This window comes from Monodon monoceros, unplaced genomic scaffold (assembly GCF_005190385.1).
Source record: "Monodon monoceros isolate NGI ecotype Baffin Bay Population unplaced genomic scaffold, NGI_Narwhal_1 Super_Scaffold_2, whole genome shotgun sequence".
Classification (NCBI taxonomy): Eukaryota; Metazoa; Chordata; class Mammalia; order Artiodactyla; family Monodontidae; genus Monodon; species Monodon monoceros.
In genome coordinates this window covers 23,406,471-23,433,928 of record NW_021703776.1, presented here as the reverse complement: position 1 = coordinate 23,433,928, position 27,458 = coordinate 23,406,471, and the positions used below count along the sequence as shown (strand labels likewise).

At 36.1% G+C, this 27,458-nt stretch overlaps 1 protein-coding gene across 1 annotated transcript in view; it reads left to right on the top strand.

The window, feature by feature from the left end:
- Window positions 1-27,458, top strand: part of SEMA3C (semaphorin 3C) — a 177,637-nt gene that overhangs the window by 61,054 nt on the left and 89,125 nt on the right. Inside the window, exons 3-4 of the mRNA XM_029233741.1 lie at window positions 25,414-25,574; window positions 26,827-26,889. Of these exons, the coding sequence (XP_029089574.1) occupies window positions 25,414-25,574; window positions 26,827-26,889 (224 nt within the window). The remainder of the gene's footprint in view (window positions 1-25,413; window positions 25,575-26,826; window positions 26,890-27,458) is intronic.

Below are 27,458 nucleotides of genomic sequence, written 5' to 3'. Positions count from 1 at the left end.
GTGGGCTCAGTAGTTGTGGCACGTGGGCTCAGTAGTTGCAACACGCAGGCTTAGTTGCCCCCTGGCACGTGGGATTCTACTTCCCTGACCAGGAATCGAACCGGTATCCCCTGCATTGCAAGACTGGACCACCAGGGAAGTCCTGACCATACTTTATTTTATTATTTTTGTGTTGAGGTATATTTGACATACATTATATTAGTTTCAGGTGTATGACATAATAATTTAATATTTGCATTGTTGATAAATGGTCACCACAATAAGCCTAGCTAGCATCTGTCACCACACATAGTTACAGAAGTTTTTCTTGTGATGAGAACTTTTAAGATCTAGTCTCTTAACACCTTTCAAATATGCAATATAGTATTATTAATGGTAGTTGCCATGTTGCATATTACATCCCCATGATTTATTCATTTTATACCTGGAAGTTTGTACCTTTTGACCCCTTTTACCCATTTTGCCCACCCACCCCAACCATCCACCTCTGCAACCACCAGTCTGTTTTCTGTATCTATGAGCTTGGGTTTGTTTGTTTGTTTTTATATTCCACATATAAATGAGATCATACAGTATTTGTCTTTCTTTGTCTGACTTAGTTCTTTGTCTGACTTCCTTTGTCTGACTTAGCATAATGCCCTCAATTTCATCCTTGTTATTGCCAATGGCAAGATTTCATTCTTTTTTATGACTGAATAATATTCTACTGTATATATCAAAATATATGGCGCATTTTCTTTATCCATTTATTTGCCAATGGACACTTAGGTTGTTTCAATATCTTGACTATTTTAAACAATGCTGCAGTGAACTTGGGGGTGCATGTATCTTTGTGAGTTAGTGTTTTTGTTTTCTTCATATAAATAACCAGAAATGGAATTGCTGGATCATATGGTAGTTCTATTTTTAATTTCTTGAGGAACCTCCATACTGTTTCCCATAGTGAGCGGACCAATGTACATTCTTACCAACAGTACACAAGAGTTCTCTTTTCTCCACATCTTTGCCAACACTTGTTATTTCTTGTCTTTTTGATAATAGCCTTTCTAACAGGTCTGAAGTTATCTCTCATTGTGGTTCTGATTTGCATTTATTTCCCTGATAATTAGTGATGTTGAGCATATTTTCAGGTACCTGTTAGCTTGTATGTCTTCTTTGGAAAATGTGTATTTGGTTCCTCTGCCCACTTTTTAATCATTCTTTGCCTTTTCTTCTTCTTTTATTTCTTCTTTTTTTTTTTTGCTATTGAGTTGTATGAGTTCTTTATATATTTTGTATATTAACTCCTTATCAGATATATAATTTGCAGATAGTTTCTCCCATTCAGTTTATTGCCTTTTCATTTTGTTGATGGTTTCCTTTGCTGTTCAGAAGCTTTTTAGATTGATGTAGTCTCACTTATTTATTTTTGCTTTTGTTGCCATTGCTTTTGGATGGAAAAGATGGAAATGGCCATCTTTATTATTTATTTTTATTTTTATTAAAACAAAAATTTTAGTGAACCTGGTAGCAATATAGTGATATCTCACTGTAGTTTTAATTTGAATTCTCTGGATCACTAACGAGTTTAAACACTGTTTCAAATGTTTTTTGGTAATGTAGATATCTTGCAGAGTACAAGACATTGCCTATTTTATTTTAGTTTATATTTTTCTTACTGATTTCTAGGAGTTCTTTAGACATTTTGGATATCAGCCCTTTATACGTTATATGTATGAGTTTACAAATCTCCTATTATTTGGCTTGCTTTTTCACACACTTAATGATGCTCTTGTATAAATGGAAATACCAAATTTAGTGTATTCCAGTTCATCATTCTTTTCTTTATGACTTATATTGCTTTTGCTATATTTAAGAAATTTTTACCTATCCCAAGGCCATAAAGATAGTATTCTGTTTTATTCTCTAGGGGATTTGTTCACCAACTGAGATTGAAAGTACCCTCACCTATAGTGTTTATTTCCTTTTTTCTTTGAAAAATTATTATGAAATGGTACATTATTATCTACTACATTCAGTAGCACCCGCCCTTTAAGAAAATGTATTTTTATGCATAAGAATCTTTTTATTATGTGTGAAGTAGAGACCTTAATAAAAATAACTTATAGTCTATCAGTTTAAAAGATATATTAAGGCTTTAAAATCAGGGAAAAGTATTATGTCAGCAATGGTAATTTTTCCTTTTATGTATCTACTCAACAAAAGTATCAAAGTTCTTTAATTCTTAAAGCTTAGTCATGCTACTTCCCCTCTGGTTTGAAATTCTAGGTGGAAAAGCTGTTTATAAATGATACAAAATGAAGGCTAAATAAATATTCTTGTATTATTTTTCATGCAGAACAGTAACTGTAGAAGATTAAGCAATTATCCACTCATGGTAGAATTAGGTAGACATACTTAAAGCTAAATTTAGAAACTTAGCTGCAAAATGATGTTTTGTATGACATTCAAAAGCTGGATGAAGGAGGCAGTAAAATCTCTTGCCTTAAGAAACATGTGTTGCTGTGAAACATGATAAGGGGAAGGGTGCCAAAGTAAGTTTATGAGTGATCTTATCATCTCCCCAACTAAGAGACTGTGGTCAATTTCAAGAGAGGGATTCTAGAGTTAGAAAAAGGCAGAATTCCTTCATCTAGATTTTACAATGAAATTGTCATGAATAAATCCATCATAGATTGAAAAATGAAAAGAGAATATGGGTGAAAATGACTACGTTCTATAAAATACAAAGGCTGAGTAAATATATGTAAGAAAGAAATACTTCATTAAAACAAGATAGGGCTTCCCTGGTGGCGCAGTGGTTGAGAGTCCACCTGCCGATGCAGGGGACACAGGTTCGTGTCCTGGTCAGGGAGAATCCCACATGCCGCAGAGCAGCTGGGCCCGTGAGCCATGGCTGCTGAGCCTGCGTGTCCGGAGCCTGTGCTCCGCAACGGGAGAGGCCACAGCAGTGAGAGGCCCGCGTACTGAAAAAAAAAAACAAGATAAAGAAAGGAGGATGAAAAAGAATGTTCAGTTTGAAGAAATATTTGGACTTGGAATATTTTGCCTATGTTTTCTAAATGTACTTAACAGAGGAATAGAAAGAGTAGAAATCCTTTGAAAAATAAAAACATTGTAAACTGTAAAAAGGATGGGACTAAGAAGTTGTTTTAGACTTCTCTAAAGAAGGCTATGTTTTTTTTCCCCCAAGTGTATTAAGGGAAGAAATATTTGACAGTGCTCCATGACCTGACCTTGGCCATATTCTACGTCCAGGGTATGGAGACATGAAGGCGGTAAAGTTATCATCTAATAAATGTTTAAATTGCCTGATTTATGCATAGCATATACTTGCTGTTTGTAGACACACTGGCTGTCATGCCTGCTGCTATAGTAAACTGCAGAGACTACTCAGTATTGAAGACTTGTTGACTAATTACGTTATTGACTCATTGTCTGAAATGCATCATAAGCAAAATGAGAATGCCAAGTGAATTTGCTTTTATTAATTTTGGAAAAGGAAAAAACTACTCTGTACCAGTACTATGTAGATTTGGTCTTTCATAAATGGCAGAGAGTGCCCACACGTGATAAATACAGAAAATCAGACTGTTATCAGTCCACAATGTGGTAAATACAGAAAATCAGAGTACAACCATTTGACAAAATACTGTACAGTAAGTCCCCTACATATGAACCTTCAAGTTTCGAACTTTCAAAGATGCGAATGTGCGTTTGCACGTCCGGTCACGAAAGTTCACGTGTCTGGCATATATTGGCACGTGCTTACATTCTCTACAAGTGGTTGTGCTTTTGTGTACTTTATTGTACGGTCCTGTATAGAGTACAGTATCTTTATTTCAAGCTAGATCTGCAAGAGGATGACTTCATTGAACTCCTTGCTGTGCAACATGAGGAGCTTACTGATGAAGACCTGATGGAATTGGAGGCCCAGAGAAAGGACGAAGAGAGACAAGAGGAAGAAGTAGTAACTGAAGAACCGAAGAGATTCACAACGCAGGAAATGGCAAGGGGGTTTTCTTTATTTGAGGAGGCACTGTTAGTTTTTGAGGCACAGGACCCGAATGCAGAATGGTACACAAAGGTTGCAGCAGCCGTTCACAATGCAATCTAGTGCTACCGTGTCATCTATGATGAGAAAAAAAGAGTTACTATCCAGACATCACTGGATCGTTTTTTCAAGAGGGTAGATAGAATTGAATCCAGCAAGGAACCAGAACTTGTGCCATCAACGTAAGGCATGAGTGAAATTGCAGCTTGCCCTTCATCTCCTATAGCTGACGATCCTTCAGCTCTACCATCTCCCACCTCCTCTCCCTCCTCCAGTCAGTAACTCTTCTTGCCTGTTCACTCGATGCCAGCCCCTGTATGCCAGCTGTTGCGCTGTACTACTGTACTTTTCAAAGTACTATACTGTAAGATTAAAAATGTTTTCTTTATTTTTTGTGTTTGTTTTTTATGTATTATTTGTGTGAAAAGTATTATAAACCTAGTACAGTACAGTACTATATAGCAGACTGTGTTAGTTGCGTACCTAGGCTAACTTTGTTGCACTCACAAACAAATTAGACTTAATGAACATGCTCTCGGAACGGAACTTGTTCGTATGTAGGGGACTTACTGTAATGTCAACTGAATCTAATGTTAAGAAATTTGGGATTGAATTTTGTATGGCTGAGTTGTTAATTTTCACGTACCTAGAAATTCACTTTTATTATATGTTACAAAAATAAAACAAACAAAACACTTGTCCTTCACCACTGATCATTTGAAAAGGATTAGTCTATACCACTCTGGCCTCAAATTCCCTCCATGGTGAATGACAAATAGTTGAAGTCAGGCAACACTACCTGCTGGGACAAATAATCCTTTCTCTTCTCTTCTCCCTCCCTCTCCCCCAAACTGAGTTGAAAATTGAAGGCCAGTTTAAGCAATTTTTATTGAACAGGCACAATCTCCCAATGTCTCTAAAGCATTCCTGAGGTTTCTAAAATAAATAATAAAATTTTTTTTAAAGTGCCCACATTTGTGGGACAGATGCATCTGGTTGAGTCCAATATGTGTAAGAATAGATGTGTACTCACTGTGTTTCAATGGAAAGAACTTGAGTCAATCTTTCCTGGATTCTAATCCTGACTCTACCACTCCCTAGCCATAATCCATCAACACACTTAACTCCTCTAAGCATAATTTCTTTATGTATAAGACACAAAGTACAAAATATACACTTCGCAGTGCAAAGATTAAATGTATGTAATTAAAACACCTATCTCAGTGCCAGTAAAATAGTATGTTATTAATAAAGTCATTATTTTCATTTCTCACAGGAAAAGTGGGAATTGGTTAAGACTCTAAAGAAAGCGTAGTATTGGCTAAGCCTTAAAAAACATGGAAAAGTTAGCAAGGCAAATAAGACAAAAGAGACTAGTATGAACATAGCTGAGAGGCATGAGGTAAGAAGATGATTTTTAAGACATTACCGGCAGCTCTACTGGCAGGAGCATGAAGATCAAGGAGGAAATACCAAGTGCTGGGCTAAGGAGGTAAGCAAGGGTCGGGTCACGTAGTGTCTTGCTTAGTACACTCATAGGCAAGGAATTTTCTCTTTAGGTGGGACATTTATAACGTGAGTGTGTGGACCCCTACCTCCTATGCACCACCCCCATGGAACATGGAGGGATACTTGAATGAATGCCAGAGTTTCAGGGATACCCTGAAGTTTCACACATTTTATGGCTATGATCATATATGAAATTTTTGAGAAAAAAAGTACCCCATGGCTTCTAACAAGCTTGTAACTATTGGTTTAGAAAATAGGAAGTCACTGAATAGATTTAAAGTGGGACAGAAGTGCTAAGTGTAAAAGACATGGTCATGGTTAGCTTTTGGATGGTAGTTAATTCGGGTAGAGGCATGAAGCTGATGTGAGAATTCCACTTGTAGGGTGGAATCTAAGTCTTTTATCCCTAGCTCCCAGCACACAGACTGCCCCATAGTGCCCATGTTTCTCCAACATTCAATAAATATTTGAACAAAGGAGAAGACTAAAAGCAGGAGGAACAGTTAGAAGGTTCATGCAATTATCTAGTCAGAGACATGATAAGTGTCTAGAATTAAAGAGTGATAATTGGGATGGAGAAAAGGTGACAGATTTGAGAGACATTTTAGAGGTAAATCGGCAAGACTCAGGAACTGATTGATTGGCTGTGAGGGAGGAATTAAGAATGATTTCCTGGTTTATAGATTGGATGATGGATGCTGGTGCCATTCTATGCCTTGCTTTAAAGGCAGTTATCTTATACTGCCTTATATTATATTACCTTGAACATACCATATCTTCTCTTGAAGACTGTAGGTTTCTAGAAAGTTTTATTTTTTTAATTTTTATGGTATTCTCAATAGTAGTTGGTTTAGCCATGTCCAGCTAAGAAGTACTCAGGAAATATCTTTAAAAAAATTAAAGATGCCGTAGAGGGTATAGTTCAATTTCTAGAGCCTATAGGAATGATTACCTTTTGTATCCCATTTTCAAACTTTCTGCCAGTTTTGGCCTCACAACAGTTTTCCTCAGTTAATGTGAGGAAACAGGAACCTCTCATAGAATGGGAGTGAAAAGCTGAACAGTATGACTGACTGTGCTTTGTAAATAGTGAAGTAGGAGAGGTCGGATAGGTAGGGTTTGGGAGTTCCTACTAGAGACTCAAAAAGAGCCATTTCTCACTGAGCTGTTTTATAGTTTGACTTCTGATTTCATTTGGAAAGTTCTGCTTCTGAAGCAGGTAGGGAATGAAACCCTCTGACAAAGAGATATATTTTCACAGAACAGATACAGAGAATTTAGGGGGATATTTTCATGGTGGCTGTGTTATATATCTTGAAAATGATTTCAGTGATGTACTAAGTTAGCACATTGCATGCATTTCCTCAAAAAGACATAGTCCACTGCTGGTTAGGTATAGTTCAAAGGTTAGTGCCCTGATAGTATAGAAAGATGGTATGGTGAGGTGGAAAGGACAGTGGTTCTAGTGACAGAAAGACCTAATTTCAGTTTCCTTCCATTGGCATTTTCATTGTGTGACCTTGAAAAAGATGTCTGATTTTTCTGAGAAATATTAACCATTAGTCCCTGAAAATAGGAGTAACAATAATAGTTACTATATTATGAGCAATATAATGTGCCTATAACTGTTCTTACTGCTTTAAGTTATTAACTTAATTCACCCTAACAGCAAATCCATGAGATAGATGATATCATTATCCTCAGTTTACAGATATGTAAATGGAGGCTTCAAGGAATTAAGTAACTGCTAGATAATACAAGGAGCAAGTGGCAAGGAGAGCATTTACCCTGGCACTCTGGACCCAGGGCCTAAACTGTGTACCACTATAGACCTTATAGGACTGTAATGAAGGGAAATAATTAATGGAAAATCTTAGAAAATATTGGACAAACATTTGATTCAATATTTTCAGTAGTAATACTAACATGACAGATTTTCAGGGAGAACTGTGGATCTTAGTACAACTTATAACATTGGGTTTTTTAAAGGAAAAATTAATCTTGAACCACAAATAATTAGCTTGCTCATTAATTTTTGGATCACATTTGTATATAAGATAGGGATTTTCTGTACCAAAAACTGGGGAAAAGGCCTTTCTGCACAGGTATTATAGCTGTACATAGGGCTTCAGTCCCTCTTGCCTATTTCCTTCTCACACATTTTTGAGACTCTTTCCAAATTCTTTGTGGAAAGAGGAGAACTGGGCAAAAGTGTAAGTTATCTCTGATCTTCACAAAGTCTTGTGAAGAAAAGTAAGTTCACCTTTTGGAGGATCTTGAATTCTTTGTCAGATGGCTTCAAATGACTTTGTCAGATGACTCCAAAAACAAATGACTTTGTCAGATGACTCCAAAAACCATTCTTCCAGTCACACATTGATATTAATTCTACAACCAGCAGCATATTTAAAACAAAGTTGAGGCTTTAGGCCAGAAATAATTTTAAGACCTTGAAGATAATAAAAATAGAGGTAGTCCCTAGTAACATGGGAGGGGCTTGTTTAGATAAAGTGGGAAGGGATATCCCTCCAGTGAGGTGTCAGTTGAGTTCAGAATCAGAAGAAGGAAGCAGTCTTTGGAAGATCTGGTTAATCTCCTTGGCAGCAGCCCTGGAGTGTGTTCAGCAGAAAGATCCGAGAAGACCCTCTGAATAAGTGTTTTTGGAAGGAACTATTTTTATTCCTGTAAATTTTTATTTTTAATAAGCAATTCACATATCTCTTATGTGTATTAAAATTTTTAAACCACTACTATATTCAGGGAAAAGTAAAGGAGACCAAGTTCTCCTGCCGAGTATTCTTATCCTCCTTGAATTACCAGAGAACATGGACTTTGGGTCATACAGACTTACATTCAAAACTTGAGAAAGTTACCCAAGATTCATCCAAAAATTTTTTCCGTATGTTTAATGCAGAAAACAGTAGGACCAGTTAATAGGATTGTTGTGAGGACTAAGTGAAACAGTGTAAACTTTTCTTAGTAAATTGGGTACTTTGTATGTTCTCAGTAGATAGTAGGTAGCGTGAGTGGTAAGTTAAGAAAGGCAGACTGGAAAAAGATCAAGAAAAATTGTATTCTACAAAAATCATTTACTTTTGTGTTGGAATCTGAGAACTGTTTTTGCTAGAATTTTGAAACATTATATAACATTTTATTGGTGCACAGATTGCACTTCAATACAAATTAGATGTTAATTCAACAAACTTTATTTAGTAGGATTAACTCAGAAAATAACTGCAGAGTAATGCCCCAAAGCTATGACAGTGCACAAATACCCTGTTTAAAATGGAAACTCCAGTCTTAGCACAGAAACAAACAGCTATGAGTGATAGCTATTTTGCTCCAGGTGCTTTACACCTATTTTCTCTTTCAGTTAGCACAATTGTCCCCTGAGATAGGTATTCTTATTCCATCATTCAGGTGGGGACACTCAGGCACTAATAATTTAAGTTACTTACCTAAAGCCATGTAGTTAGATGCAGTGCCAAAATTTGAGTATAGATGTCTCTGTCTCCAAACACCAGTCTTTATTCCAGAAAAATGCAGAGAAAAAACAGAGTTTTATGTTAATTATCTGTATATCTTAGGTTAAAACTATTTTGAGACTTGAATTGTACTAACTTGAATTAATTTTCCACTTGGATGTTAAAAGACAATCTTGGTTGTTTTTACGTTCATTATTTATGAGTAATTAAGGTTGCAAAGTTTTAAAATTAGGGAAGTACAACTTGTATGTCTTTGATGAGATAAACCAAAGGCAAATGCCTAACTAAAACCTGTTTATCCACTCTTCTAGTTTTAGAGCGTAAAGTGGCTTGTTTGACTGTCTTGCTAAGTCACTTGAATTGTGTAATGTGAAATCCCTCAAATAACATCATTCCAACTATCTACACCTGTCATTTTGCCTAATAAAACGTGTTTTGCTTTTTGAGATTCAGGGATAAAAATGGCTATAAGTCAGTAGAATGAAACGTCCCTCCACATTAAATAGGCGACTGTGAGCTGTTAATACTCAGGTCAAACTTTTGGTTTTTAATAGCTTGTCACTTCCTTGTTTAAGTGTGCCTTATTTCCACCAAAAGATTTTACTTGTACCCTGAAAATTAAAGAGACAGCCTTGGCTAATTCTTACCTGATGGAAGCAACAGCATTTTGTAAAATGAATAAGCTTTGAGTCCATATTCTGCTATTCTCCTTGAAGTGCCTGCAGGAATGATAAATATTATGTCCCAGAGCAAAAGCAGAAAAGTACAACACTGATCTTCTAGTTTGAAAAATTGAGTGAGGCTGCATCTACTCCTTCTCAAAATGGGATCACGTTAAATTTGGAAACAAATGGTTTCCCAATCTAGGATGAAGTAAAGAGAAACCTCTTACATATACATTGAAAAGCCATTGTATATACGATGAGTCTTGGGCTTTTCAAAGCTGCAGGAAACATGGTTGGATCCTTTGTGCTTCTCTTGAAAAGAATCAAAGGGTAGCTCTATTACTATGTAGAGGCACACTCCCAAGGGCTGTTTAAAAATCTCCTCTCCAGCAGCTGAGCACTGCAGTCACTGACCTTGTATTTTAGACAGTGTTAGGGGAGAGAGAAACAAGAAAAAAAGAGAAAAGGGAGCTTCTGCATTGAATGAATGATGAATGTGTTTAAAGTGAAATGAACATGTCTCCACTGTCCTCTACATTTTCCCAAATGTGTTTCTTTGTTTTGAAGCCAAAAGCAGTAACTTGGCTAAACAGTGAGTCATGTTGAATTAAATAATATTTAGATAAAATAGCTGTCTCTTTAGGAAAACATCTCTGTATTTCTTTTTTCATAAAGTCTGGTTCTATAGATTTGAGATTTTGTGGTATACAGTTTATTGTAATTTTTCCTGTGTGCAAATGAAAATGGGTTTAAAGATGCATCAAGTGAAAGCAAAGTTCAAGAATTTTGATAGTGGGAGGAGCTGGATTGTTAATTTCCAAATACTCTGTTTTACTGGAAGCTGTGGGTGGTCTTCCATCATTCTGAAAGAATCTAGAGATAGAAAAATTTTGGCAATATATAGCTGTTTTCCAGTTAGTGATAATTGGTATTTCTTTCCTTGTCTAGTTCAACATTTTGTTATATGTAGTGCAACCAGATTCTGGTATGAGAATATATTTAAATCATAGAGGTCTGTAGAGAAAGTTTGCGCAGCCTGATTCTTGATTAAAGAGTAATTACAGTTCTGTAAACTGACAGAATGTTGAATTGAGCCATCAGTATTATCGGTTTCTTATTTCTAATTTAACACATCATGAAGAAGAATGTTAATAAGCTGAATTTTTTCCAAGACTTCTGTCCATGCATCTATGCAGGCATCTTATAGTTTAGTTATACAAAATGTTTTATTCTACTTTATTCACTTAATATTGTGTCATAAAATAATCTCACTCTTGAAAATTCTTTAATAGTAGAATAGTCTTTGTAAAACTTGCAAGTTATCATGTAATGTGCTTTCTCAGATTTTTTCATTGGTGCCCCAAGCAACTTTGAAAAAATTCAAGCACTTTGGTTTGCTATACAAGGAATTTGCATCTTTACAGGTTACTTGTGTGACAACCGAGAAGTTTGCATTTTTGCATGTTGGTTGATTCCCTGATTCTGCCCACCCAAATCCTCTTTCTTATCAACTCTAAAAACTTCTAAACATATTTGAATCTTTCATCTCAGTGTTTCGACACAAGCTCTTTCTTCTCCCTGGAAAATGCTTATCTCTTTATTAAGTCATGTTTATCCTTCAGGTCACAGCTTATATGACACTCACAGAAGCTTTTTCTGACCCCTGATGTAAAGCAGCTGCCCTTGCTTGAAGCACTTATCTTGTCTTTTACCATACTTTGTGCATTTATTTCTGTGTATTAATTTAATAGAGTGGCTCAACTAAGATTTGTTGAATGAAGAAATAAGGTCAAGTGCTTCCTTCCTTTTAAGATTTTCTTGTTATTTCCAGAAAGACTTAATCTTCCTTCCTCAATGTCCCCTTAATTTCCTGAGTCATCTTCTTGTACTGCAATTGTTTGTGTACCTCTATCGATGACTATCCATTTTGAAGGGAAACACCAAGAATTTGCATCTTTTAACTGGCCTCTGGCTCATTTACTATCTATTGAATGATTGAATAAATATATACCTCAAAGAATATTTTAATTTTGTGAAGAGCCTGCTGTATTTTTTTTAAATGTAAGCTTTATATCATAGGGAACTGGCATGAAGGGTCAGAGAACTTTATGGGGGTGAGATGGGACAAGAGACCTCACTCAGCACAAGGTATCTCCTACTACTCTTGCTCTAATCAAGTTTGCTAACTAGAAGTTCCCACTGGAGGGCCACAGGTATCCAAAGAAAGTTTTATTGAAAGCATAGAAAATCAATAAATAGTATAAATGTTGTGATAGACAAGTGTTAAATGCTACTATAAGAATCTTTCCATATGATGGTTTGTGTGGGGAATGGTTCACATTGGGGATTAGAGTGGGGGAGTGGGGTCTATTGTATTCTCTCTGCCCTGGGATTTTGCTGGCGTGATACAACATGTGAGCTCTTCACCTCTCCCCACTGCAAACAGCTGAGTCTGAGGTATTGTCTCCTTACCTACTGTTCTTACCTTGGACCCACTGTTTTTGAATAACTTGCCCCAAAGCAGCTTTTCCAGAAGTGTCAAGAGCTCTAGAAAGGAGGTGTCAGATGAAGTGTTTCCTCCTCCACAAGTTTATCTCCCTTGTTTACATCTTAAGTGGACACTCTTAAGCTGCAGTCTTCCTGACAGTAGGAATGTCACTGGTAATGACAGCTCAGCTCATCCATGCTATCCTCTACAGCTTAGCAATAGGTTCAGATTTGGTTCTACTTTCCAGAAGTTACTTCCTTCTAATTTAAAGACTCTCAAGACATCTTAGCTATCCCCTAATTGTATATTCTCCATATTCTGAGATAGACTCCAGCCACCATTTGCCACATACATGGAGCCAAAGATTGGAATCTAACATCTTTTTTTTTTTAGAATTTTTTTTTAAATTTTATTCTTTTTAATTGAATTTTATTGAAGTATAGTTGGTTTACAATGTTGTGTTAATTTCAGGTATACAGCAGAGTGATTCACTTTTGGTTTTGATTGCATTTTGTTTGGTTTTTGGCCGTGCCTCATGGCATGCAGGATCTTAGTTCCCTCACCAGGGATGGAACCCATGTCCCCTGCAGTGGAAGAACGGAGTCCTACCACTGGACCACCAGGGAATTCCTGGCATCTAACATCTTTGAAGCCAGCTTTCATGTCTCCCAAGTAAGCTTAGAGGAAGGGAAGTCAGAATTTATAATTCTCTGGTTGATTGAATCACACAACACAAATGGAATGTGCTTTAGGTAGGGAGAAAAAAAGCCTTGGTTTTTGGTTTAGCTTCTTTTCCAGAAAGGACACAGTTGTATTACTGTGTATTACATATTGCTAAGATAGATTTTTAGAGAGGCCCTTTCTTCTTATCATTTTTATAGTAATATGAAGGATTACATTAGCTTTACAGATATTTTACAATAGTAGATAAAACTTATAAACAGCTAAAAAGGAATTATTTTCATGGACATTTTTATTGCTGCAGGGAACATTGGAGAGCATTCTGGTTAATAAATAATCTCATTCCTCCTTTTATTTTGTAGATGTAAGACTTAAGGTGGGGGGAAATAGAAGGGGGGGAGTGATTGGGTGAATGGGGGCAAACGAAGCCCTGTATCAACAAATGATGAAACAAGAACTTCAGCCCCAGTTGGCTCATTCCAAAACTGGGCCTTTCTCCCCATACACCTTACCTTTTAATAGTAATAAATTATTATCATGAAAACCTTAATTCAAAAAATTGGATAGCATTTTTTTCTCACTTTATTGGTTCATGCTCATAATTTATTTTTTGAATCTTATTTTATTTATTTTATATACAGCAGGTTCTTACTAGTTATCTATTTTATACATATTAATGTATATATGTCAATCCCAATCTCCCAATTCATCCCACCACCACCAACCCTGCCACCACTTTCCCCCACTGGTGTCCGTACGTTTGTTCTCTACACCTGTGTCTCTATTTCTGCCCTGCAAACCAGTTCGTCTGTACGATTTGTCTAGGTTCCACATATATGTGTTAATATATGATATTTGTTTTTCTCTTTCTGACTTACTTCACTCTGTATGACAGTCTCTAGATCCATCCATGTCTCTACAAATGACCCAGTTTCGTTCCTTTTTATGGCTGAGTAATATTCCATTGTATATATGTACCACATTGTTATCCATTTGTCTGTCAATAGGCTTTTAGGTTGCTTCCATGACCAGGCTATTGTAAATAGTGCTGCAATGAACATTGGGGTGCATGTGTCTTTTTGAATTATGGTTTCCCAGTAGTGGGATTGCTGGGTCATATGGTAATTCTATTTTTAGTTTTCTAAGGAACCTCCATACTGTTCTCCATAGTGGCTGTATCGATTTACATTCCCACCAACAGTGCAAGAGAGTTCCCTTTTCTCCACACCATCTCCATTTCTTGTTTGTAAATTTTCTGATGATGCCCATTCTAACTGCTGTGAGGTGATACCTCACTGTAGTTTTGATATGCATTTCTCTAATAATTAGTGACGTTCAGCAGCTTTTCATGTGGTTCTTGGCCATCTGTATGTCTTCTTTGGAGAAATGTCTAGGTCTTCTGCCCATTTTTTGATTGAGTTGTTTGTTTTTTTAATACTGAGCTGCATGACCTGTTTATATATTTTGGAGATTAATCCTTTGTCCGTTGATTCATTTGCAAATATTTTCTCCCATTCTGAGGGTTGTCTTTTCATCTTGTTTATGGTTTCCTTTGCTTTGCAAAAGCTTTTAAGTTTCATTAGGTCCCATTTGTTTATTTTTGTTTTTATTTCCATTACTCTAGGAGGTGGATCAAAAAAGATCTTGCTGTGATTTATGTCAAAGAGTGTTCTTCCTATGTTTTCCTCTAAGAGTTTTATAGTGTCCGGTCTTACATTTAGGTCTCTAATTCAGTTTGAGTTTATTTTTGTGTATGGTGTTAGGGAGTGTTCTAATTTCATTCTTTTACATGTAGCTATCCAGTTTTCCCAGCACCACTTATTGAAGAGACTGCCTTTTCTCCGTTTTATATCCTTGCCTCCTTTGTTATGGATTAGTTGACCATAGGTGCGTGGGTTTATTTCTGGGCTTTCTATCCTGTTCCATTGATCTATATGTCTGTTTTTGTGCCAGTACCATATTGTCTTGATTACTGTAGCTTTGTAGTATAGTCTGAAGTCAGGGAGTTTGATTCTTCCAGCTCAGTTTTTTTTCCCTCAGGACTTCTTTGGCTATTTGGGGTCTTCTGTGTCTCCATACAAATTTTAAGATTTTTTGTTCTAATTCTGTAAAAAATGCCACTGGTAATTTGATAGGGATTGCATTGAATATGTAGGTTGCTTTGGTTAGTATAGTCATTTTCACAATATTGCTTCTTCTAATCCAAGAACATGGTATATCTCTCCCATCTGTTTGTGTCATTTTTGATTTCTTTCATCAGTGTCTTATAGTTTTCTGAGTACAGATCTTTTACCTCCTTAGTTAGGTTTATTCCTAGGTATTTTATTCTCTTTGTTGCAATGGTGAATGGGAGTGTTTCCTTAATTTCTCTTTCTGATCTTCCATTGTTAGTGTATAAGAATGCAAGAGATTTCTGTGCATTAATTTTGTATCCTGCAACTTTACCAAATTCGTTGATTAGCTCTAGTAGTTTTCTGGTGGCATCTTTAGGATTCTCTAATTATAGCATCACGTCGTCTGCAAACAGTGACAGTTTTACTTCTTTTACAATTTGTATTCCTTTTATTTCTTCTTCTTCTCTGATTGCCATGGCTAGGACTTCCAAAACTATGTTGAATAATAGTGGTGGGAGTGGACATCTTTGTGTTGTTCCTGATCTTAGAGGAAATGCTTTCAGTTTTTCACCATTGAGAATGATGTTTGCTGTGGGTTTGTCATATATGGCCTTTATTGTGCTGAGGTAGGTTCCCTCTATGCCCACTTTCTGGAGAGTTTTTATCATAACTGGGTGTTGAATTTTGTCAAAAGCTTTTTCTGCATTTATGGAGATGATCATATGGTTTTTATTCTTCAGTTTGTTTACATGGTTTATCACATTGATTGATTTGTATATATTGAAGAATCCTTGCCTCCCTGGGATAAACCCCATTTGATCATGGTGTATGATCTTTTTAGTGTGTTGTTGGATTCTGTTTGCTAGTATTTTGTTGAAGATTTTTGCCTCTATATTCATCAGTGATATTGGTCTGCAATTTTCTTTTTTTGTAGCATCTTTGTCTGATTTTGGTATCAGGGTGATGGTGGCCTCATAGAATGAGTTTGAGAGTGTTCCTTCCTCTGCAATTTTTTGGAAGAGTTTGAGAAGGATGGGTGTTAGCTCTTCTCTAAATGTTTGATAAAATTCACCTGTGAAGCCATCCAGTCCTGGACATTTGTGTTTTGGAAGATTTTCAATCACAGTTTCAATTTCATTACTTATGATTGGTCTGTTCATATTTCCTGTTTCTTCCTGGTTCAGTCTTGGAAGGTTATACCTTTCTAAGAATGTGTCCATTTCTTCCAGGTTGTCCATTTTATTGGCATAGAGTTGCTTGTAGTACTCTCTTATGATGCTTTGTATTTCTGTTGTGTCCATTGTAACTTCTCCTTTTTCATTTCTAATTTTATTGATTTGAGTCCTCTCCCTGTTTTTCTTGATGAGTCTGGCTAAAGGTTTATCAATTTTGTTTATCTTCTCAGAAAACCAGCTTTTAGTTTTATTGATCTTTGCTATTGTTTTCTTTGGTTCTACTTCATTTATTTCTGCTCTGATCTTTATGATTTCTTTCCTTCTACTAACTTTGGGTTTTGTTTGTTCTTCTTTCTCTAGTTCCTTTAGGTGTAAGGTTAGACTGTTTGAGATTTCTCTTGTTTCTTGAGATAGGCTTGTATTGCTATAAACTTCCCTCTTAGAACTGCTTTTGCTTCATCCCATACGTTTTGGATCATCATGTTTTCATTGTCATTTGTCTCCAGGTATTTTTTTATTTCCTCTTTGATTTCTTCAGTGATCTCTTTGTTGTTTAGTAACGTATTGTTTAACCTCCATCTGTTTGTGTTTTTTATGTCTTTTTTCCCTGTAATTGATTTCTAATCTTATAGTGTTGTGGTCGGAAGAGATGCTTGATATAATTTCAGTTTTCTTAAATTTACCAAGGCTTGATTTGTGACCCAAGATGAGATCTATCCTGGAGAATGTTCCATGTGCACTTGAGAAGAAAGTGTAATCTGCTGTTTTTGGATGGAATGTCCTATAAACATCAATTAAATCTATCTGGTCTACTGTGTCATTTAAAGCTTGTGTTTCCTTATTGGTTTTCTGTCTGGATGAACTGTCCATTGGTGTAATTGAGGTGTTAAAGTCCCCCACTATTATTGTGTTACTGTCGATTTCCTCTTTTATAGCTGTTAGCAGTTGTATTGAGGTGCTCCTACGTTGGGTATATATATATTTTTAATTGTTATATCTTCTTCTTGGGTTGATCCCTTGATCATTATGTAGTGTCCTTCCTTGTCTCTTGTAACATTCTTTATTTTAAAATCTATTTTATCTGATATGAGTATTGCTACTCCAGCTTTCTGTTGATTTCATTTGCATGGAATATCTTTTTCCATCCCCTCACTTTCAGTCTATATGTGTCCCTAGGTCTGATATGGGTCTCTTCCAGACAGCATATATATGGCTCTTGTTTTTGTATCCATTCAGTGAGACTGTGTCTTTTGGTTGGAGCATTTAATCCCTTCACGTTTAAGGTAATTATTGATATGTATGTTCCTATTACCATTTTCTTAATTGATATGGGTTTGTTTTCGTAGGTCCTTTTCTCCTCTCTTGTTTCCCATTTAGAGAAGTTTCTTTAGCATTTGTTGTAGAACTGGTTTGGTGGTGCTGAATTCTCTTAGCTTTTGCTTGTCTGTAAACTTTTGATTTCTCCATCAAACCTGAATGAGATCCTTGCCGGGTAGAGTAATCCTGGTTGTAGGTTCTTCCCTTTCATCACTTTAAATGTATCGTGCCACTCCCTTCCGGCTTGTAGAGTTTCTGCTGAGAAATCAGCTGTTAACCTTATGGGAGTTCCTTTGTATGTTATTTGTCATTTTTCCCTTGCTGCATTCAATAATTTTTCTTTGTCATTAATTTTTGTCAGTTTGATTACTGTGTGTCGCGGTGTGTTTCTCCTTGGGTTTATGCTGCCTGGCACCCTCTGTTCTTCCTGGACTTGGGTGGCTATTTCCCTTCCCATGTTAGGGAAGTTTGCAACTATAATCTCTTCAAATATTTTCTCAGGTCATTTCTCTCTCTCTTCTCCTTCTGGGACCCCTATAAGGTGAATGTTGTTGCGTTTAATGTTGTCCCAGACGTCTCCTTGGCTGTCTTCATTTCTTTTCATTCTTTTTTCTTTATTCCGTCCTGTGGCAGTGAATTCCACCATTCTGTCTTCCTGGTCAGTTATCCGTTCTTCTGCCTCAGTTACCCAGCTATTGATCCCTTCTAGTGTATTTTTCATTTCAGTTCTTGTATTGTTCATCTCTGTTTGTTCTTTAATTCTTCTAGGTCTTTGTTAAACATTTCTTGCATCTTCTCAATCTTTTCCTCCATCTTTTTCCGAGGTCCTGGGTCATCTTCACTATCATTATTCTGAATTCTTTTCCTGCATGGTTGCCTATCTCCACCTCATTTAGTTGTTTTTCTGGGGTTTTATCTTGTTCCTTCATCTAGTACCAAGTCCTCTGCCTTTTCATTTTGTCTATCTTTCTGTGAATGTGGTTTTCCTTCCACACGCTGCAGAATTGTAGTTCTTCTTGTTTCTGCTCTCTGCCCTCTGGTGGATCCATGCTCATAATTTTTAATTCAGTAAAATTAAAAGGTCATAAAACTCAATATAACAGAATAAAGGGAAAGAGTGTGAACGAACAAAGAACTTTGTCTCATATTTTGAGGCAGTTTCAGATGCAAAACTATACAGAAAACAGTGTGGGCCTTAGCAAGTCATACAGTATAGTCCCCCACCCCCCAATCCATGGCATTTTAAACCATTTCAAATCATCTTTCAGGCAGCCTTTAAGAGAAGAGAAAATTCAAAGGGAAATCGAGCAAATCTCAGCAGATCTGAGACCTGACATCAAGAGACCTGATCAACAAAGCCTTTATGAAGCAGTCCAATTTAAATTACATCGAAATTACTGCTTGAGTTATGAGTAGGAGTTAGAAAAAGGTAGGAAAAGTCCTCTCAGCAAGAGGAATAAAATGTAGAAAGACCCTAAGGCAGAAAGGAGGAAGGCAAGTTTGAAGATGTGAAAAGGTCAGAAGGGTGAGAACACAAACAAAATATCCAAATAGTGATGATTGAGATTTTCTAGTGAGGTCATCTTGAGCCAGATTATAGCAGGCCTCAAAGGCCATGTTAAAAATTTTGGATTTTGTTCTAAAAGTAATGGAAAATCATTCAAGACAGGAAGAGAAAGCTTAAAATTAATCATTTAGACCATGAATCTTTTGAGAGTGTAAAGGGGGCACTATTGATAATTACACTGGTAAAACAGCCCAAAGCTGGGCTGTTTGTGGCAAGCCAGGATGAGAATCATCTTTAAAAGCTCTTATATATTGGTTAATTTGCCCTCTGATGCAGTGCCTGGGAGATACATTCTGTATTCACTGTTGTCCTTCCCTGGCCAGACTCACTGAATAGAACTGTTTTCCTTTTTCTTTCTTTCATCCATTTGGCAGTTTGCTTCCACTTAGCCAATCATGCCCATCCATCAAAAACATAGAAAATGTGGAACCATTTACCTCTTACATGAAGCTATATCTGACTCTCTGATCTCACTCTCATGCAGCTTTTCTTGGACTTGATCTGATGATTTAATGAGAAGAGCATCACTGAGAATTTGATTATTCTCAAGTTGTTTGGAGAATGTTCTCCTCTCCCCACCCCACCTCACCCCCTGCTCCTCAAATTGGCAAAGAAAAAATTTGAGAGACTGAGGCATTTCTTATACTATATTTGGCACTGCACAGACTCATGGGCAGGTCAAGAACATAGTAAAAACCCAATAAATAAGTGTTTAAATTGTCCGTCTTATTTGAAAAACAAAAGGGTGTCTGATAGAGTTCACAGATTAAGGAACCCACCTTGCTTTGAATCCTGGCTCTAGCCTCTTCTTTTCTTTCCTATGTGATCTTGGTTAGATTGCTCAAATGAACTGAATTTTAGTTTCCTTAAATATGGAACAGGAATGATATTAAAGCCTAACAAAGAGGTTTTAAATGCAAATTAAACAGGTGTTTTAAGCACCTAGAACAGTTACTCCTGCTGTTAGACCCACAAGTGGTAGCTATTTGGGTCTATTATTTTTGAGCAAATGTGCTTTTACTACATTCCTTCTGGTGTCTCTTTGCCTTAGGAATTAGGAACTGCAGTGTCAGCCTGCTGAAGTTTCACTGGTCTTATCTTTATCTGCCTGTTTGTCCTAAAGGGATAGGTGAAGTTCAGTTTCTAAGCCACTTTCAAGATAGTGAGCCTCAGGGAGAGGATGGGTCATTTAAGCCCACTCTACTTAAAATTCTTCTGAGATAAGACATTCAGGAGAGGAAATTATCCTGTCAGTAGCAATGTCTCCAAAGTAAAAGACATGCTAAGGATTTACTTTAAAATCTGTAGGTGTGCATTCTGCCAGAGGGAGAGCTGAGGTTTATGGTGAGGAAACTGTCATGGTGGGCTTAGCCAAACAAAATAACAGAATGTAAGTCAAGATTTGGAATTGTCGTAGGGGCCTGGTATGTTCATATTAGTGTCCTGTTTTGTGAGCAGATGTCTAGCCTGCCTTGATAAGGGTTTAATAAAGATGTATTGAATATATAAATTAATAGCATATCGGGGTACATGTGTCCTTTTGAATTATGGTTTTCTCAGGGTAAAAGCCCAGTAGTGGGATTCCTGGGTCATATAGTAGTTCTATTTTTAGTTTTTTTAAGGAACCTCCATACTGTTCTCCATAGTGGCTGTATCAACTTACATTGGCACCAACAGTGCAAGAGGGTTCCCTTTTCTCCACAGCCTCTGGGGCACACTCACTCACTTGGTTATTCCTGCACTCCTTCCACACATCTATTCTGAGTAGCTGCTCTGTGACAGGGCCCATGACATTAACATCCCTTGATTTCCAAACCATGCTTTCTCTCTCTGTGACAACCTTCACAGCAGGGGCCCTGGGGATGGGACAGTCTTCAGATGTGGTAGACACTTGGTCTTCATTAATTTTGCTGTTTAATAAATAGTGTCTGATGGCAGAAGATGACCTTGTTGCTTTCCTGCTTTGTAGCTTCCCAAGGCTCACAAATGTCCTTAGAACAAAGTAGAAGCCTCTTATGTTGGTACTCAAAGCCTTTGTGATAGGGATCCTGCCTCTCCAATATTTTCCAGAACTTCTTAACTCATCTTGTGGTCCCTAAAAATAAAATATTGAAGTAATGCCAAAAAAATTTTAATTAATTAATAGCACATCATGAACTTTAAATATAATTAATAAGCCACCATTGCATATGCTTCTCATAAAGAGACCCCTGGGGATTGATTTTCAATCAAGTAATCTTTTGCTTGTTTTTGAAACTTATAAAAGGCCAAAGATAATATAGTATTCTGAGGGAATGTGTTCCCTAATCAGTAGTTTAACAGATATATATTATTCATAAAAGAGAACTCTAGACTCTCCACCTTCCTCCACCAAGATCACATTTTCGAGCACATTAATAAGTTCTCACTGACTTAGTCACCTCAGAAATCTTAAGATCAGTAACAGAGAACAAAGGTTAATTCTTAATATGGTTAGGGATAGAGTGTTAATTACAGACAATATATTCTGTATATTAAACTATGTTGTAATTGCTATAGCAGTGTGTTGACTATATTCAAGTGGTCCCAGAAGCTTATATAGCGAGGGTTTATTTTTGGGGGGAACTTATTTTTCTCCCAGCCCTGGTTAAATTCTCAAGGCTCACAATAGTTTCCATACAAAGGTAAGCCCATGTCAATACATGAATTTCAGGTAAGCATATAATGCTACAAATTTTCCCTCAGGGAACACTGCCATGGAAGACATTACAGTAATTTTCCACCCTAGAACGCTACAATAATGTGGATTTCAGGATAGAAGCATGTAGTATTTTTTTTAATACTGTTTCCCAGGAGATTTTCCCAAGGATTTAGAGACCTACACTGCCCTTTGTGGGGCCGCTGCATTTTCTAATACTGCATACTCTCAAAGTTCCTTCTCAGTCAGTTGAGCATGTCCGGAGAAATAGCTCAACTAGCTGTACCTCCAATGCTGTGAAAAGAATGACATAATTATTAAGATGTAAAGAAATGTAGGACAGTGCCATTCTGTGACTTGTTTAGATGAGAGACCAATAATTGTGAGTTCCTTCTCTCACTATAGCCAAATCATTAAATCAGTCATTTTCTCTAACTGTAGCCAAATTATTGAATCATTCATTGACTTAAGTTGGATCTGCATTAAACCAAAAATGATGGATTATTCAGTCATTCTCTTTATAGATAAAAATCCTGGATGCTTTGAACTCATCTCTTTATTCTTTAAGAAAAAAAAAAGGTTCATTTTGATTTTTTTGTTTTTCCCAAGCCCCAGAGTTCAGCTATGGCTAACTACCAGCAATTTAAATAGCATTTTAAAAAAATAGCCTTAGCTTCTAGGCTTCTAACAGAGGCACTTCTAAAGTAAATCTTCCTTGGTTAACAGCTGTCAGCTATCAATGAGCTATAGGTAATTAAATTTGAAGATAGCTTGATGGCCCAGAAAAAGAGATAAAATCCTTGGACCAGAAAGGTCTTAAGTTAATGCAGTTATTGCTCCCTCTGGTATTTGAATTAATGCAAGAAATTGATTATTTTCTAACAAAACAGGTAAAGAGGAGAACTGCCATTGTTTGTTACTTGCAAGTAAAATTTAGTTGAGACTGTTTTCCCAGCCCAGTTCACACTCTTGGTTTTATTTCAATATACATTGGGAAGAGAAGGCAAAAAAAAAAAAAAAAAAAAAAAAAAATTTTTTTTTTTTTTAAATAGCCAGACTAAACAAACCATGGTAGAAAGAGTGAGAAGGTGTTAGGTGCTGTGAACACTGGAGAGATATTATCAGATATGATCAGTTAGTAAGGGTTTAAACAACAGGAAATGAAAACCTCAATTCAAAGTGCCTAAAAAAGAGCAAGGATTTTTTTTAAAAAAATCATATATAACAGAAGTAATCCTGTAGTAGAGCAGTTGTAGGGTTAGTGTAGACATTGAATGATTTCTTATAGAGCTCAGCATTTTTCCTAAATTTCTGCTTGCCATTCTCACATAGCAATCTTTTTGGTAGCAGCAACTGCTGAAAGTATTATATGCTCACTTACCAATGTCCAGAGGCAGAAAAAGAAATCACCTCTTTTTTGTGCCATTTTTAAGACCCAAGAAACCTCTTCTAGTAACCTTGCAGAAGGCTTCCCTCTAAATCTCATCGGCCAGAACTAGTCACATGGTCGTATTTTTAGTCACTCACTTGCTGGGGGATCCACTATGGTTGGCATATGGTTCCCTGCCAACAGGAAAGAGAAAGAAAATGTCTGTTAGACAGAGGGTCAGTAATCTCTCCTGCCAAAAGGAGCACACTGATCTTCTACTGTGTGCTGGTGGAACATCCTTTGAGCTATGTATTAACATAACCAATTTATAGATGAGAAAATCGAAACCTGGGAGAAACAAGGTAGTTTTCCTAAACTAACAGATTAGTAAGTGATGAAACTGGGATTTCAACTCAAAACTGTCTGACTCCAATTCTGTACTCTCTCCACTGCTGCCTGTACATCATGCCTCACTTTGAGTTTCAATTACAGAGATACTCTTTTTGGATCTAATGATCAATGCATCTCTGTGTTTTGCTTTTCACTTTAGACTTACTCTTCCTCAGAGCTTCCTCAGAGCTGTCTACCCTCTGAGCTTCATATCATCCATGAGAAGAACTGGAAATCTCTCCCTGCAGATTTGATATTTTTAATGACAAATTAGTTATCTAATTTTACATGCTTGTGGGACATTTCCACTTTTACTTGAATTTAATCTATCAACACTCAAGTAATGTCTTTACCAAAGAAATTTCCTTTTTGAATCTCTCAAAATTAGTAAAGGCCATGTTCATTTATCCTGTTCTCAGTTTACATCTTTGGAAGATAATTACCTCTTCCTTTTACCCAAAGACCAACTTCATATAAAATCATTCCAAATTCTTTAAGTGACCCTCACGTCAACTCCTCTCTTCCTTTCTATTTCTGGCAAACCAGGTCTTTATCATCATCATATCTGGAAGAGCATCTCTTAGTTTTCCAGTCTCACATGCCCCAAAATTATCCTGCACACCAAATTATTATTCTTAAATATGATTTATTATTTTACTGTCCTGCTCAAATAATTTGAGTAGATTCTACATGTGACAAAAAGAAATATTAAATATATTAATATATATAAATCAGACAATTTAGTCTTCCATATTTTCTCCCTGTGTAAAGAATTGTTCTTCTTACTTGTCTGGCTGAAGCTTGAAGTCTTGTCCCAAGTCATAATAATAGGTAACCCATGTAAACCATGTCACTGTGAGACGGGTACTCTTTTAAGCTCTTGATGTATATTAACAATTTAAACCTCACAATACCTCTATGATGTAGGGACTATTATTATCCTGACTTTAAAGATGAAGACACTGGAGTCTAGAGGGACAAAGGCACTGGCCAAGTACATATATAAATGAAACGGTAGAGCCAGCATTCAGACTCCAGTGGCTGTGCCCCAGATGCCACAAACTCAGTCATATTTTACTTCTTTAATCTGTGTATTTCACTGGAGAGTTATGTATTCATGAGGTATTTGTTGAATATCTATTCTGCACCCAACCAGCACCCTACAAATGATGTTTTACAGGAAAATTATGCAGCCGTGAATCTCCTCCATTGGATGAAAAGCAAGCTTTATTAAACACCCTGGATTTTAGGCAAAATCAAAGGAGAATGTGTCTTCTCCAACCTTTGAGTGACATTTGTTGCATTTTATATTCTCTCTCATGTTCTGAGCTCTTGGATTTTTTTTCCTACTTCAGCAACAACCTCTGGTCTAGCAGAGGCTAACTTTTTTCCTGAACAACATCCAAGTAATTTATAGAAAAATTTATTAAACTAGTTAGAATTATGTTGAGGAAGTAAGGTAAATATTCAGGGTAGGAAACAACAACCCTAAAATGATGAATGTATTGAAGTCCAACAATAAAATATTAAGAGAGTCTAGGAAGACATTCACACCATCATTGCTTTTGTTTTTTGTTCAATCTAATCACTTGCTATATTTTTTTGGGTGATTTATTTTAACAAGCTTTGAGCTGATGACAAACAGTAAACAACTGAGTTGAGGTCCTAGCAAAATGTGAATAATTTTGTAATCAAGTAGTACTACTATAAACTTGAACATTGCATTTATGGATTTATTTATGTTTTAATTCAGCATAGAGGAAATAAATAAAAATATCCACTAACATAACTGTTTTAAAATTAATTTATTGTAGGAGGAAAATGTATTTTGACTTTTTTGGTAAATATTTCCATAAGATAATTTTCATTAAAATAATGGAATCAAGATACTCAATTTTCACTTGTGCTATTCACTATTTCAGAGCTTCGAGAAACCAAGACCTCTGAATACTTCAGCCTATCTCACCACCCTTTAGACTACAGGATATTATTAATGGATGAAGATCAGGACCGGATATATGTGGGCAGCAAAGATCACATTCTTTCCTTGAATATTAACAACATAAGTCAAGAACCTTTGAGTGTAAGTTTATCATTTTCATGAGGGCAATGCTAAATTCCTAGGTTTCTTTTTCTTTAAAAGTTTCAAATACAATGAAAAAATTATGTACTTCATTAGAACAATAGAAAATACAGGTCATATATCAATAAATAGTTGGAAATTACTACTTATTTCAAGGACTGAAAATATAATCAATTCATTTCTCCATGTCTAGTTTCATAGTTTTTAGCCATCTAAAACTTGAAGCTAAGTGAGAAAATACTTCCCGTGTATACATACATCGAAAGGGAAAAGGAGAAGCATGGAGTATAGCATGAAAAATGGTCAGATTAAAGGACAGCGTACCTTGTCATCTGTACATAAACCAAGAAGGCCTTGAAAAGAACACAATTATTAAATGCAGTGTTCTTTGAAAAAATGTGGCCTATACAACAGGGATTTGAACTGCATGGCTCCACTTATATGCAGATTCTTTTTGGTTGTAAATACTACAGTACTACATGATACATGGTTGATTGAATCTTTGGATGTGGAACTGGAATATAGGGTCAGTGTCCCTAACCTCTGAGTTGTTCAAGGGCTAACTATATTTATCATTCTATGTCACAGCAAGGAAATTGAGCTTCATTAAAGTAAAGAAATAAAAGTAAATTAATTATAAATTTATTACAGCAAGAACACATCTGAATTTATTATTTTAACAATGAGCTACAGGCTGAAAAAAGCTACAGGATAAAAAAAAATCATCTCCATCAGACCTGACCCAAGGCTGCAATGACTTAGCATGCTAGCACAGTATGTCAGAGAGAGAATCTTTATCCAGGTTATTTTAGCTGTTGAAGTACCTAGTTTGCAGTAAATTTACCAGCCTAGCTGTGTAGTTTACCAAAAAAACCCCAAGATAGCAGTATAAACATAAATTCATTGTGATATAAGCAGTTGTGAAAAGTGTACTATAAATCAGAGGGAGGGAAATATACATTATATGGTGCACATCAATAATTTCCTTATTTTAAAATTGTACCATTAGTAAATGAGCACATATTATAGAAAGGATTGTTGAAGGAAAAATTCATGGAAGAAACAAAAACATAATTCTTAGAATAAAGTAATAAAATCTTTATTAACTTGAGTTCATAAAATGAAAGAAGAAATTTGAAATATAAATATAGAATTAACTTAAAGAAATCTGTTAGCATAAAGTAAATGAACAGTACTGAGCTGTCATATATACAAGTGAGATTATGCAACCTTTATTTTCCTTTCTGAGCAGGTTTTCTGGCCAGCATCTGCAATCAAAGTTGAAGAGTGCAAAATGGCTGGCAAAGATCCCACAGTGAGTGCTTAAAAAAATCCAAAACTTAAATATTTGGCCTTTGAATTCATGTACTTTGAGTGCATCCAAGAATGAGACAAAGGGTATTGGTGTTTTGAATCCTCAGCTGGACACATAGTAAGAAATGTAAATGCAAAGTGATTGGAACTCTTAAACACTGTAACTTAGGAATTCCTGACTGGGTAAAAATTTCCTGCTTTGCTTTCATTATTGAACCCTGACACTTTTCATGATGGATTTCAGTAATAACCCCTGTTCAAAGTGGATCCAACCTGCAGAATTCTCAGCAGGCTGCTGAAATAATGATAATTCAAGTGTCTGGAGTAGCTCCCAGATACCATGTGGGCTTTTCCAAAGAAAGATCCTCGTCAAAAGGGTAGTGGTTAGCCAGCACATTCCAGAAGCATAAATCACCAGTAGTGGCTGTTATCTTTGTTAATTAAAAATAACCACAGAAATAAAAATCAAGGCAGATACAAATATCAGTAAATGTTCAGTGTGCGATACTTTTACAAAATGTATTCCATATAAAGAATCAAGGAATAAATCTACATTGATTTCTACAAATG